At 29.7% G+C, this 13,597-nt stretch overlaps 1 protein-coding gene across 1 annotated transcript; it reads right to left on the bottom strand.

Annotated features, from left to right (window-relative positions):
- Positions 1-3,461: 3,461 nt before the first annotated feature.
- On the bottom strand, positions 3,462-3,875 carry LOC122298795. The gene has a single exon (XM_043108651.1). The coding sequence runs from the start codon at positions 3,873-3,875 to the stop codon at positions 3,462-3,464; it is 414 nt and encodes a 137-aa protein (XP_042964585.1).
- Positions 3,876-13,597: the final 9,722 nt, after the last annotated feature.

The following is a 13,597-nucleotide window of genomic DNA, read 5'->3' as shown; positions in this document are numbered from 1 at the left end:
GCTCTTCATAAGACATAACATTCAGCTAAAACTAATTTGGAATGAAACTGCTTGTTAACAAGAAGCAACGCTAATATCTCCTCTTCACTGTCACGAACAATAATTCCAATTTCCATTTTCTTTGCACCTTTATCAATCGCAGCATCCCAATTGGCCTTAATAAATCTATCGGTTGACATTTTCCATCTTTTAATGATGTATGTCGAATCTCACATGATAATCCCCCGTCCCTTTCTCTTCTACACTATTAAACACCTCCATTAAATCATTTGTTCCTTGAATTAATCATTTTGCCTTCAAATATAAATTTATTCCTTCTTAACTAGCTTTTTCTCAATATTATAGCTACCCATTTCAGATCAGATTCAGTTAAGGATTCTGCAAATCTCTTCCACAACTCCAAAAAATTACTTTCACTCACATTCGACTTCTGTATTGGATTCGTATTATCCACCCGTATGTCATTAGCTACAATACACCTCCACAACACATGGATGACTATTTCTTCCTCTTGCTTGCAAACCATACACAAAAAATTATCAAGAACATGTTTCTTGTACAGATTTTGCCTCATTGGTAGCACATTTTTGCATGCTTTCCACAGAAAACTCTTCACTATCTCTAGAACCTCCAAGCTCCATAACTTTTTCCAATATTTTTCCATTCCACACTTCATTGAAGAATCACCTTACTGCATTTTCCTCTAGTTTAAGACAGTATAATAGGCACTCCTCACAAAAAATGTCCCATCTTTGGTATACCCCAATATCTTTTATCAGGTCCTCCAAAAAAAAACTTATGGGAAGCAAAGTTTTGAAATCCGTTCCGGAGACCATTCCGGTTGAAGCACTAGAACGGAATATTTCGATACCGGTACGTTTTGGTATACCGTTTCGGGATTAATTATATATTATATATAAATATTTATTTGTATATATAAACTAACAATTAATAAAATAAATACATATATATGTAAGTGTGTGATATGTATATGTGTATATATATAGAAGAATTAAAGATTTATAAAATGAATATATATTGAAAAAAATCACAAACTTGAGTTAAGACACAAAAATAAAGGAAAAAATTAAAGAATAGACAGATTATTAAAAGTAACAATACTTCTAGTGCACGGAAAGGGGTATTTGAATTCTAAAAGTACAATTTTATCTATTATTTTTCAACTTATTTATAAAAGAGCTATTTTTTATTTTTTTAATTTAAATTTTAATTTCGGACCGGAATTACTATTCCGGCAGTAATTCCGGCCGAAATACCAGAATTCCGGCCGGAATTTGACCGGAACGGCCGGAATTTGAACCGGAACGGAATAGATACCTATCCCATTCCGGTCACTGTTCTGGCACGAAAAATTTTAGCCATTCCGACCAGAACGGAACGATTTTTAAAACATTGATGGGAAGGCTACATTTTTGCTCAACTTCATCCTTGTTGAATATTTCTGTAATTGAATTTTCATTCCAATAGTGATCCTTGACTTTAATTAGCTTCTGAATACTTGCTTCTTGGTCCAAAACACTAACTTGAGATTGTACACAAAAAGTTGATGGAGAATGAAGCCAATTGTGCCCCAAAATCTTGATATTCTGGCCATTCCCATCCTCCATCTTAGACCATATTAAAAGCCCAATTATAGACCACAAGTTTCTCCAAATCAAGGAAGGTCCCCTGCCCAATTTGGCCTCCAGTGTAGACTTCTTCTTAAAATACATTTCTTGAAAAATCTGAGCAACCAAAGAAGATAGAAATTGCACCATTCTCTAACATTGGTTGGCTAACAAAGCTTCATTGAAACTCTCCAGGTCCCTAAATCACATACCTCTCTCATTCTTTGATTTTTCCATTTTTTTCCAATTTTTACAATGAATCTTTCTCTCTCCCTCCTTACTGCCCTACCAAAACTTTAAAATCAGACTTAAAATTTCATGACACTTAAAACACTCATAGTATATGTAGGTATGGCCTGTGGTATAGATTTGATAAGCACTTCCCTCCCTGCTTGAGAAAGAAAAGAGGATTTCCATCTACTAATTTTCTGTCACATTTGATCCTTTATCCCTCTAAAAGTTTTAAATTTTGACCTTCCCACCAATGTTGGTAGCCCTAGATATCTTTCATAGCTCCTACACACCCCACCACCTACTATTTCAATAATATCTCTCTTGTTCTTTTCTCTTGTATTGGAGCTAAAGGAAAATGATGACTTCTGTTTATTAAGCATTTGACCAGAGCCTGCCTCATACCCCTGCAATATTTCTTGGATCTTCTTCCATTCTGAAACCTTTGCTCTACAAAATAGGATGCAATCATCCTCAAACATAAAATGATTGGTTTCAGTACCACCTCTTCTCAATGATACTCCCTGAATGTCACCCTTATTTTCTATAGCATAAATCATTGAGTTAAGACCTTTAGCACATAGAATGAACAAATAAGGTGATAAAGGATCACCTTATCTCAAACCCTTCTTTGGATAGAAAACCTCTCATGGCACCATTGACAAACATAGAATAACTTACTGAACTAACACACTCCATTATCAGTTTTATCCATTTTTCACTAAAATAAAATTTTTCCATAATAGCCTCCAAATACCTCAATTCTACTCTATCATAAGCTTTAGACATATCTAGTTTCAGTGCTAGACTCACAACCTTGCATTTCTTTCGAGTCTACATAAAATGGAGAACTTCGTATGCAATCATGACATTATCAGTTATTAACCTTCTCGAGAAGAAAACACTTTGATTACAAGAAATAATCAAGGTAACACTTGCTTAAGTGTAATAGGATGAAATTCACTAACATTTATTGCATTCTTCACTTTAGGGATTAAAACATTTATTGTTTGCATTCTTCATTTAGTAATATAAGAACTGCTTTACTCACTTCGTTTCCCACAATATTCCAATGATTCTAAAAAAAGCATGCACTGAATTCATTTGGTTCTGGGGATTTTAAAAAGCAATCATTTTTATAGCATCATTAACTTCTGCTCTTGTGAATGATAAGTCCAGTTTCTGGTTCATATCTGTTATAACTCTGAGCTTCCAAAGAATGCAAACAACCTTCAATAACTTCAATTGGTGTTTCTGAAGATTTATAAATCTTCTCAAAGAAACCTTAAACCTTTGAAAGCCCCTGCAATGTCTGTTGCCTCTGTCAACATAGTATCATTCTCATCTTTTACAGATTTGATAGTGTTTTTTTTTCTTCCTCTTAGTTGCACATGCATGAAAATATTGTCTGTTTCTATCCCCATCTTTATTCCAATTTCTTTTAGCTCTTTGTTTTCAATTAATGTTTCCTTGTTCCAACAGAATCCCCATTCTCAGTTATAATTTCTTCACCTCAGGAATCATATGCTCATTTTCATTGTCTTGTAAGTGCTTCAACTAATCAGACGGATCTTTTATTTCTTTTCCTTTGTTTCTATTCTTCTATCTACTCCATCTCTCTAATGCTCCTTCACAATTCTCAAGCATTCCTTTCACTTTGTTCACAGGATCAGAATGTATGCCCCCATATTTCCAGTTCTCAAGAACCACCCCTCCACAATCATCTTCTAAATTCCATTTTGCCTCATACTTAAATAGCTGTGCACTATTCATGCTTGCCTCCTCTTCTTTACTAAACCTCATCAATAGGGGCTTATGATCAGAACTCCTAACCACTAATCCTTCAATCCCATAATTTGTGAACATGTAAGTCCATATAGGGTTAGCTACCACTCTGTCCAACCTTTCTTTTGTATAAGTACCATCTCCATATTTATTACTCAATGTGAACATGTCCCCTCTATAGCCAAGATCATATAAGTGACATTTATTTAGAATTTCTCGAAAGCTGACCATCCGTGCTTCCTTCCTTAACCTGTCTCCCTTCTTTCCATTAATAAAAAGAATTTCATTAAAATCTCCAAAAACACATCAAGGTTGTTGAAAATCTGGTTTTAGATGTTCCAAAAGTTCCTGTGCTTCTGATCTCTTTGCTACATTTGGTTGGTTGCAAAAGCCTATTGGCATCCACTTAGAATTAGCCTTATCATCTTTAATCCATGCACTTATATGTCTATTAGAATAGTTGATAATCTCCACCTGACACTCTAATCTCTAGAAGAGTACTAATCCTCCATTTCTTCCTTTAGCATCCATTACAAAACAGCTATCATACCCCAATCTCCACTTTAAAGTAGTAAATCTATTTGCACATAGCTTTATTTCCATTAAGAAAACAAAGTTGGGTTTCTTATCCTTCACCAATAGGCAAAGGTCTTGAACTGTTCGAGGGTTCTCAAGCCCTTGGTAGTTCCAACTTAGGAGAGTCATTGTGCTTGGCGGGGCTAACAAATAGCCACTGCCACATCTGTTTCAGGTTTCTAAGCAACATTATCACAAACAACTTGAATGTACTTTGTATAACCTTATTTTTGTGAATTACTCTCATCCTCTATGAATGCTCTTTTCCGTGTTCCCACCAAAGACTCCTCACTTGTTCTCTTCCCCTTCTCTCTTGCCCGTATTTTCCAACTATGATTAGAATGGCTATCAATCATATCAGCCCCCGTATCTGTCTTAACTGCCTCTCCACTAAAGTCATCATGGTGCCTTATACTTTCAATCCCCTCAGCTACACTTATAGCACTCAACCCAACTTCATTCTATAAATTGCTTACTGGGCCTGTTTTCATTAATCCCACCATCCCATTATCTTTATTTTGGAAAGTGACCGTTACACCTGCCACCCTTGGAAAATTATTCTCACAATCCACCTTATTATGGAAAGAATCCATAATCTCCATATCATCCCCCTCATTGAATCTTATCCATTTGACCCTTCTTGTTTTGGGAAGAAATTAAATCCCTCATATTTTTGCTACCCTCCTTATCCCTCTCAACCACTATATTATCTATATTTGAATTCAAGATTCTGTAACGTACTCCCCCTTTCATGTCTTTCCTTCCTCCTTCCTCCGCCCCTCCCTTCATCGGCTCATCTTCGACATCAAGAGCCGATACTAGATATGGTGCCTTCTAATGCTCAGTTGATGAATTCTTCTCGTTCATGTAAAAACTCCTACCTAAATTCTTCTTCTGTGTTGGTTCTACACATAGCCAAGATCCAAACTGGGATGAGTCCCCTTCTCTCACTGAATTGTTCCTCCCATCATTTGGAAATTCACTAGAGATATGCACTATTCGACCACAGTTGAGATATATCTTTGGGAGTTTTTCATATCGCAGAGAAATCCAAACATGTTTACCTTGGACTTTAATGGTGCGCCCTTTCACAATCACCTTGGTTAAACACAACTCCACTTTAAGATGAAGGAATCTCCCCCATCCCACTCTATCTTCAGAAATATCTATATCAATGATTTTTCCTAAGGAGTTCCCCATTGGCAACTGATGTAATTGAACCCAAAATTGTTCATAATCAAATCTCATTTGTTGTAGTGGAGTGTAAGCATCAAAATTCTTTAGAACAAGCATATAATTGTCAAAAAGTCACGGATGTCCCTCCATAACTTTCTGTTTATCAGCTTCTATTTCAAACGTAATAATAAATATATTTTTTTGATATTCAATGAAGGATGTCGCCTTACTAATCTACCACACATTCCCCATAGTTGAACTCAATAGCTCTCTTCTAATACCACTCTCTGACCACACCTTCCCCATCGCACTGTGATCTCCTTTCCTTTTCACTTTTTCTGGAACCTCTCCTTCCAAATCTAATATTTTATCCTCCTCCTTCATTAATCTCAAACACTCCCATTTTTCTTCAAGCCCTTCCATTCTATCACTTATCAATCGCTACCACTATGCCAAAGCCATGGATTACATACATCTCCTCTTATTCCAGAGAGAAAAGAGAGAAGACTCTTTTTGCTATTAAGTTAACGTGACTGATCCCTTTTTTTTATTTTACGGATTATCTATATTAGTAATATATGATACTTATATATACTAAATTGTTAGTCTATTTATATTATAGTATAAATACATTATTTTATAATAATTAATACATATTGATATAGTATTGAATTTAACTATAGTTTATATAAGTTCTAGACTTTTTATATGAGTATATATTATTAAATGTTTAAAAATGTATTATGTATTTGCAAAAGAATATATATTATAATTTATTATGCTAAAAATGTATTTATTATTGATATATATATCAAAAGTAAATTTATATTAATAATTTAATATTAATGTTGTTTAAAATTAAAATTTATATGTTATATCAAATGTTATATTAAAATTTATAAGATTAATTTTATGCTTTATCGTATGTTATATTAATTTTATGTTATAAGTTAATAGACTTGAATAATATGATTAGAATTTCATATTATATTAATTAGAGGTTTAGCATATAATATATAATATAAAAAATTATAAATATATATACCAGTTCGGTTTGATTTAAATCGATTTTCAAAATATGAAAACTAGTACCACACTGAACCACTTACAAATCGGACTGAACCCACCAATCGATCAAGTTCAATCAATTTTTTGATTTTTTTTACACCCTTAATTAAATATAAAGTATATATATTCTTATTTGAAGGAAATTTACAAGGGATGAAATAAGCCGTAAATCTCTTCATCATTACGAAAATCAAGTTTCTTGAATTGATAATTATGATATTTGGATTTTACTTGATATTATTTTTAACATTCCATCAAATTCAAGGTGAAAAATTTTAAAATCTTGATTTTAAGATTGGAGTATAGCCTTTATATATATAATTGATTATCACTGAGTTGATAAAAGTGGTGTTGGTGATGAGAGGACTGATAAATAGTTGTTTTATAAATTTGTTTATAACATCTTATCACAATGTCATAAAATTATTCGAGTAAGTTACTCAGGGCAGGTTTGGCCTATAGGATGAGACATAAAATTATCATCTAATCTTATTTTATCTCGTCTCATCTTATTTTCAAATATAATTTAAATACAAAAATTTCAAACTAATTATTACAATTTTTTCAAACTAATCACTACAACTTTTTTCATTTAAATAAAAACTAAAAAAACAATGCAAACATTTTCAAATTTCCAAATAAAAATAATATTATAAAACTATATTCTTACAATATTTTAATTTTATTATATTTTTATTCAATTTTTTATCAATGTTTTTCCAAAATCTAAAAAATACTTAACTCAAACTATCTCACTACTATTTACAAAATTTCGATTTCATCTTACTTCCCAAATCCGCACAGTTCATACTAGTTCCTGAAATGAAATTAGGATGAAGGATTTGAGAATAGAACAAGTTCATACATGAAAGCGAGGTTAAGGCTATGTTTGAAATATAAACTCACATCAATTCATTTTAAATTAATTATTGATGAACTTATATACTACTTTATCAATTTTTTATAAAAAAGTTAAACTCATATTAATTTATTTCATATATTGAAACACATATATAAATGTATTTATATTCAAACATATTTTAATAAAATTCATAAAATATTACTATTCATAAATCATCTAAAAGCATTTTAGCTTCTAAAGGCAGCCTAAAAAGGTACATTTAGCCATCATAGGGAAGAGTTGCTCAAAATGAGTGTTGTACGCCTTTTTCAGGCATGTTCTTTCTTATTATAAGGATGGTTTGGTCCTTTCAACATTGGATGGGATCAGACTGGACTCAATTCGGTCCGATTCAGTTTAAAAGTAGCGAGTTCGATCAGTTTTTTAGATTCAGACCGGCTGAATCTCACCTCTAGTTATAGACCCTTTTTAGGCATGTTCTTTCTTATTATAAGAATGGTTTGGTCGAAACTTGGAGATTTCTTGTTTCAAATAGGTCTTTCTATGATAATTCCATTAGTTTACTCATAGAAACTATTGGCATCACATATAATTGTCATTTTATTGCCAATCTGTATAACACTTGTCATATTTATACACAATTATGTCCTAAAAATTTTAAAACTATACAATAAGCATAATATTAAAAGGATATAAATATACGAATATGAAACTTGTTGTATGCTTAGGAAAAAAGAAAAAAGAAAACCTCAATTACATTATTTGGTTTAAGTAATGCTAGATAAAATTTTAGCGAACTTATGCACTTTATTTAAAAAAATTGACATCTATTATTAAAATATAATTTTTATATAAATTTTATATTTATTTACTTTTTTTAATAAGAGTACAGGGTCTTATATACCTTCAAACTATAAATATAATTTCTCATTTGGTTTACCCAACCATACAATATTAACTATTCATCCTTCTAATTCTATGTATTATTCAATTGAAAAATTTTATATATTATAATACTATCTTACTTTTATCTTATTATATAAAATTTATATTTTTTATATATCATTAAATAATTTTTTATTAAATAATTATTTATCATCTAAATAATAAATATATCACGTCTTACAATAATAATAAGATAAATTTCGTCTTATCCTCACCCACAAAACTCAAAACCAACCATCAAATCACATCTTTGATAAATTTCCAGTCTCAGTCGGCCAGTCCCATGCCACGGCCCTCTCTAAAGATGCAGCCACCAAAATCCAAGTTTTCCTTTCTCACCTGGTCGCTTTCAAAGTTTGCACATATCATTTCTCTTCAAGAAAATCTAGAGTCCCCAACCGTTTTTCCGTCTAGAGCAAAGAGTCCTTCCTTTCCTATGGGTCCAAGTTACTCATGTTTATATTTGTTAAAAGTTACGTACGCATGCAACACCGTAACGAGCCTTTCATTTTGAGCGTGAACTTCACACGCCATGATTATGCCACTTCAACAACTAAATGCATGGCACCGATAGATTTCTTGGTCTCAAAAGCTTCAAGATGTGCCCTAGTCGACGAATGACTTCACGTGCTGCTACAGCCGTTGGTCTTCTTTGAGTACAGTCGACGATCAGTGCAGATTTTTTTTATTTTTTTAATCTCTAACTATCCAATTATGTTTATATTTTCTCTCAAATTAGAACATAAAGGTGGTAGAACCGTATAAGAATAGGTTTCCTAGGAATACACCAAACCAGACCATCATAATGTCTCTTTCTCAATTGGACCAAAACAAATCATTTGGTAGGTTTAGAAAGTAGGATGAGAATTTTTAATTTTAAATAAAAATTTAAAATATTATTTTTTAATATTATTATGATTTTAAAATTTTAAAAAATTGATTTGAGAATTAAAAAATTTTAATTATTTATAATATTTTATGTAAAAATTTAAAAAAATTATAATGATAAAATAAGAATTTTATATCTCATCCTATATTCCAAATCTGAAATATCTCTCTTTGAAAGAGTCAAAAAACATAGATATAAACATATTGTTTATCACCCCTTTATTTGTAATTTATTTTATCCTCCTCTTACTACTACAAATAATATAATTAGGGGGGTGGGTTGGTTATATAGAGCATCCCACTCTTATATTTTTATTGTTTTATTATTTTTTTAATAATTAAAAAAGTGATTATTAATAAATTTATATATATATATCATCTTTTCTTAAGTTTGTTTTCAGAAAACACTTCTCAACTCATTTCATTTTGTCTAATTATTATAACTTTCCAAATTATCAGGCAAAATAAAATAAACAATTCAACATTTTTAAATTCTATAACAAAAATAATATTAAAAATATATATTTTGCTAATATTTTATTCTATTTTCAATTTTTATCTTAATTCATCTTATATGTAAAAACAAACAAGGCTAACTGTTATGGATGTTTAAAAATCAATCAAAGAAAAAGGAAAAAAAAAAAACTTATTTGTATTAATTTACACATTTAATAGATACATTTGATAGTCATTCTAACATTATCCTTGATTCATCTCTCACTTTCTTTAGCACTTGCAAAGAGCACCTCAAATGATGGTGGGTTTCGGAGCTTTAGGGGTCTTTTCTTCTAAAATTTGAGAGTTTGGTGAGAGCTAGAATTTGAAGATATCTCAAATAAAAAAAAAAATGAATTGGTTAGAGGCGATGAGGGGAAAATGGTCGGTTTGATCTGAAAATGGCAAGAAAGTGAGCCTCCAATCTCCATGAAAATGACTCAAATCTTTTAAGACGAGAACGAAAATGATGAATTTTGGTTTATGTTAGTAATATATGATATTTATATATACTAAATTGTTAGTCTATTTATATTATAGTATAAATATATTATTTTATAATAATTAATACATATTGATATAGTATTGAATTTAACTATAGTCTATATAAGTTCTAGACTTTTTTTATGAGTATATATGATTAAATGTGTAAAAATGTATTATGTATTTACAAAAGAATATATATTGTAATTTATTATGCTAAAAATGTATTTATTATTGATATATATATATCAAAAGTAAATTTATATTAATAATTTAATATTAATGTTCTTTAAAATCAAAATTTATATGTTATATCAAATGTTATATTAAAATTTATAAGATTAATTTTATGTTTTATCGTATGTTATATTAATTTTATGTTATAAGTTAATAGACTTGAATAATAAGATTAGAATTTCATATTAGATTAATTAGAGATTTAGCATATAATATATAATATAATATAAAAAATTATAAATATATATACCGGTCCGGTTTGATTTAAACCGATTTTCAAAATATGAAAATTGGTACCGTACTGAACCACTTACAAATCAGACTGAACCCACCAGTCGATCAAGTTCAATCAATTTTTTGATTTTTTTTACACCCTTAGTTAAATATAAAGTATATATTCTTATTTGTAAGAAATTTACAAGGGATGAAATAAGCTGTAAATCTCTTCATCATTATGAAAATCAAGTTTCTTGAATTGATAATTATGATATTTGGATTTTACTTGATATTATCTTTAACATTTCATCAAATTCAAGGTGGAAAATTTTAAAATCTTGATTTTAAGATTTGAGTATAGCTTTTATATCTATAATTGATTATCAATGAGATGATAAAAGTGGTGTTGGTGATGAGAGGACTGATAAATAGTTGTTTTATAAATTTTTTTATAACATCTTATCACAATGTCATAAAAATATTTGAGTAAGTTACTTAGGATAGGTTTGGGGTATAGGATGAGACACCAAATTTTTATCTAATCTTATTTTATCTCATCTCATCTTATTATCAAATATAATTTAAATACAAAAATTTCAAACTAATTATTACAATTTTTTCAAACTAATCATTACAACTTCTTTCAAATTTTTAAATAAAAACTAAAAAAACAATTCAAACATTTTCAAATTTTCAAATAAAAATAATATTATAAACTATATTCTTACAATATTTTAATTTTATAATATTTTTTATTCAATTTTTATCTATGTTTTTTTTTTAAATTTGAAAAATACTTAACTCAAACTATTTCACTACTATTTACAAAATTTTGATCTCATCTTACTCCCCAAATCCGCATAGTTCATACTAGTCTCGAAATGAAATTAGGATGAAGGATTTTAGAATAGAATAAGTTCATACATGAAAGCGAGGTTAAGGCTATGTTTGAAATATAAACTCACATCAATTCATTTTAAATTAATTATTGATGAACTTACTACTTTATTAATTTCTCATAAAAAAGTTAAAATCATATTAATTTATTTCATACATTGAAACACATATATAAACATATTTATATTCAAACATATTTTAATAAAATTCATAAAACATTATTATTCATAAATCATCTAAAATCATTTTAGCTTCTAAAGGCAGCCTAAAAAGGTACGTATATTTAGCCATCATAGGGAAGAGTTGCTCAAAATAAGTGTTGTAGGCCCTTTTCAGGCATGTTCTTTCTTATTATAAGGGTGGTTTTGTCATTCCAAAATTAGACGGGACCAGACTGGACTCAATTCGGTTCAATTTGATTAAAAAATGGCCAATCCAGTCGGTTTTTTCGATTCAAACCGGCCGAATCTCACCCCTAGTTATAGAACCTTTTCGGACATGTTCTTTCTTATTATAAGGATGGTTTGGTCAAAACTTGGAGATTTCTTGTTTCAAATAAGTCTTTCAATGATAATTCCATTAGTTTACTTATAGAAACTATTGGCATCACATATAACTATCATTTTTATAGCCTATAACACGTGTCATATTTATACACAATTTTCTTCTAAAAATTTAAAAACTATACAGTAAGCATGATATTAAAAAGATATAAATATACGAATATGAACCTACGCTTAGGAAAAAAGAAAAAAAAACTCAACTACAGTATTTGGTTTAAGTAATGCTAGATAAAATTTTAGCGTGCGTAAGTTTTACGCATTCTATTTAAAACAAACTGACATATACTATTAAAAAATAATTTTTATATAAATTTTATATGTATTTACTTTTTTCAATAAGAGTACACAGATCCTACATACCTTAAAACTATAAATATAATTTCTCATTTAGTTTACCCAACTATACAATATTAACCATTCATCCTTCTAACTCTATGTATTATTCAATCGAAAAATTTTATATACTATATTACTATTTACTTTTATTTTATTATATAAGAGTCATATTTTTTATATATTATTGATGATTTTTTATTGAATAATTATTTATATGACATCTTATCTAATAAGATAAATCTCATCTTATCCTCTCCTGACCTACAAAACTCTCATGAGTAAGACCCAACCATCAAATCACATCTTTGACAATTTTCCAATCTCAGTCGGCCAGTCCCATGCCACGGCCCTCTCCAAAGACGCAGCCACCAAAATCCATGTTTTCCTTGCTCACTTGGTCGCTTTCAAAGTTTGCTCATATCTTCTCTCTCATTTCTCTTTCAAGAAAACCAAGAGTCCCCAACCTTTTTTCCGTCTGGAGCAAGGAATGCTTCCTCTCCCATCGGTCCAAGGTTATATTTGTTTTTTCGCTTATTGTTAAAAGCTACGTACGCATGCAACACCGTAACGACTACGAGCCTTTCATTTTGCGCGTGAACTTCACACGCCATGATTTAGCCACTTCAACGACTACATGCATGGCACCGATAGATTTCTTGGTCTCAAAGCATCAAGATGTGACCTAGTCGACAAATGAGTTCACGTGCTGGTACAGCCATTGGTCTTCTTTGAGTACAGTCGAGGATCAGATTTTTTTATTTTTTTTAATCTCTAACTATCCAATTATGTTTATGTTTTTCTCGAATTAGAACATAAAGGTCGTAGAACCGTATGAGAATAGGTTTCCTAGGAATACACCAAACCAGACCATCATAATGTCTCTTTCTCGATTGGATCATAGCAAACATCTGGCAGGTTTTGAAAGTGAGATTAGAATTTTAAATTTTAAATTTTAAATAAAAATTTTAAATATTATTTATTAATATTATTATCATTTTAAAATTAAAAAAAATTGAAATAAGATTAAAAAAATTAAATTATTTATAATATTTCATGTAAAAATTTAAAAAAATTATAATAATAAAATAAAAATTTTATATCTCAAACTTGAAATATCTCTTTTTGAAAGAGCCAAAAACTATGGATCTAAACCTATTGTTTATCATCTCTTTATTTGTAATTTATTTTCTCCTCCTCTCACTGGTACAAAT

This window comes from Carya illinoinensis, chromosome 16, assembly GCF_018687715.1.
Source record: "Carya illinoinensis cultivar Pawnee chromosome 16, C.illinoinensisPawnee_v1, whole genome shotgun sequence".
Classification (NCBI taxonomy): domain Eukaryota; kingdom Viridiplantae; phylum Streptophyta; class Magnoliopsida; order Fagales; family Juglandaceae; genus Carya; species Carya illinoinensis.
This window is presented reverse-complemented; position numbering and strand designations above follow the sequence as displayed.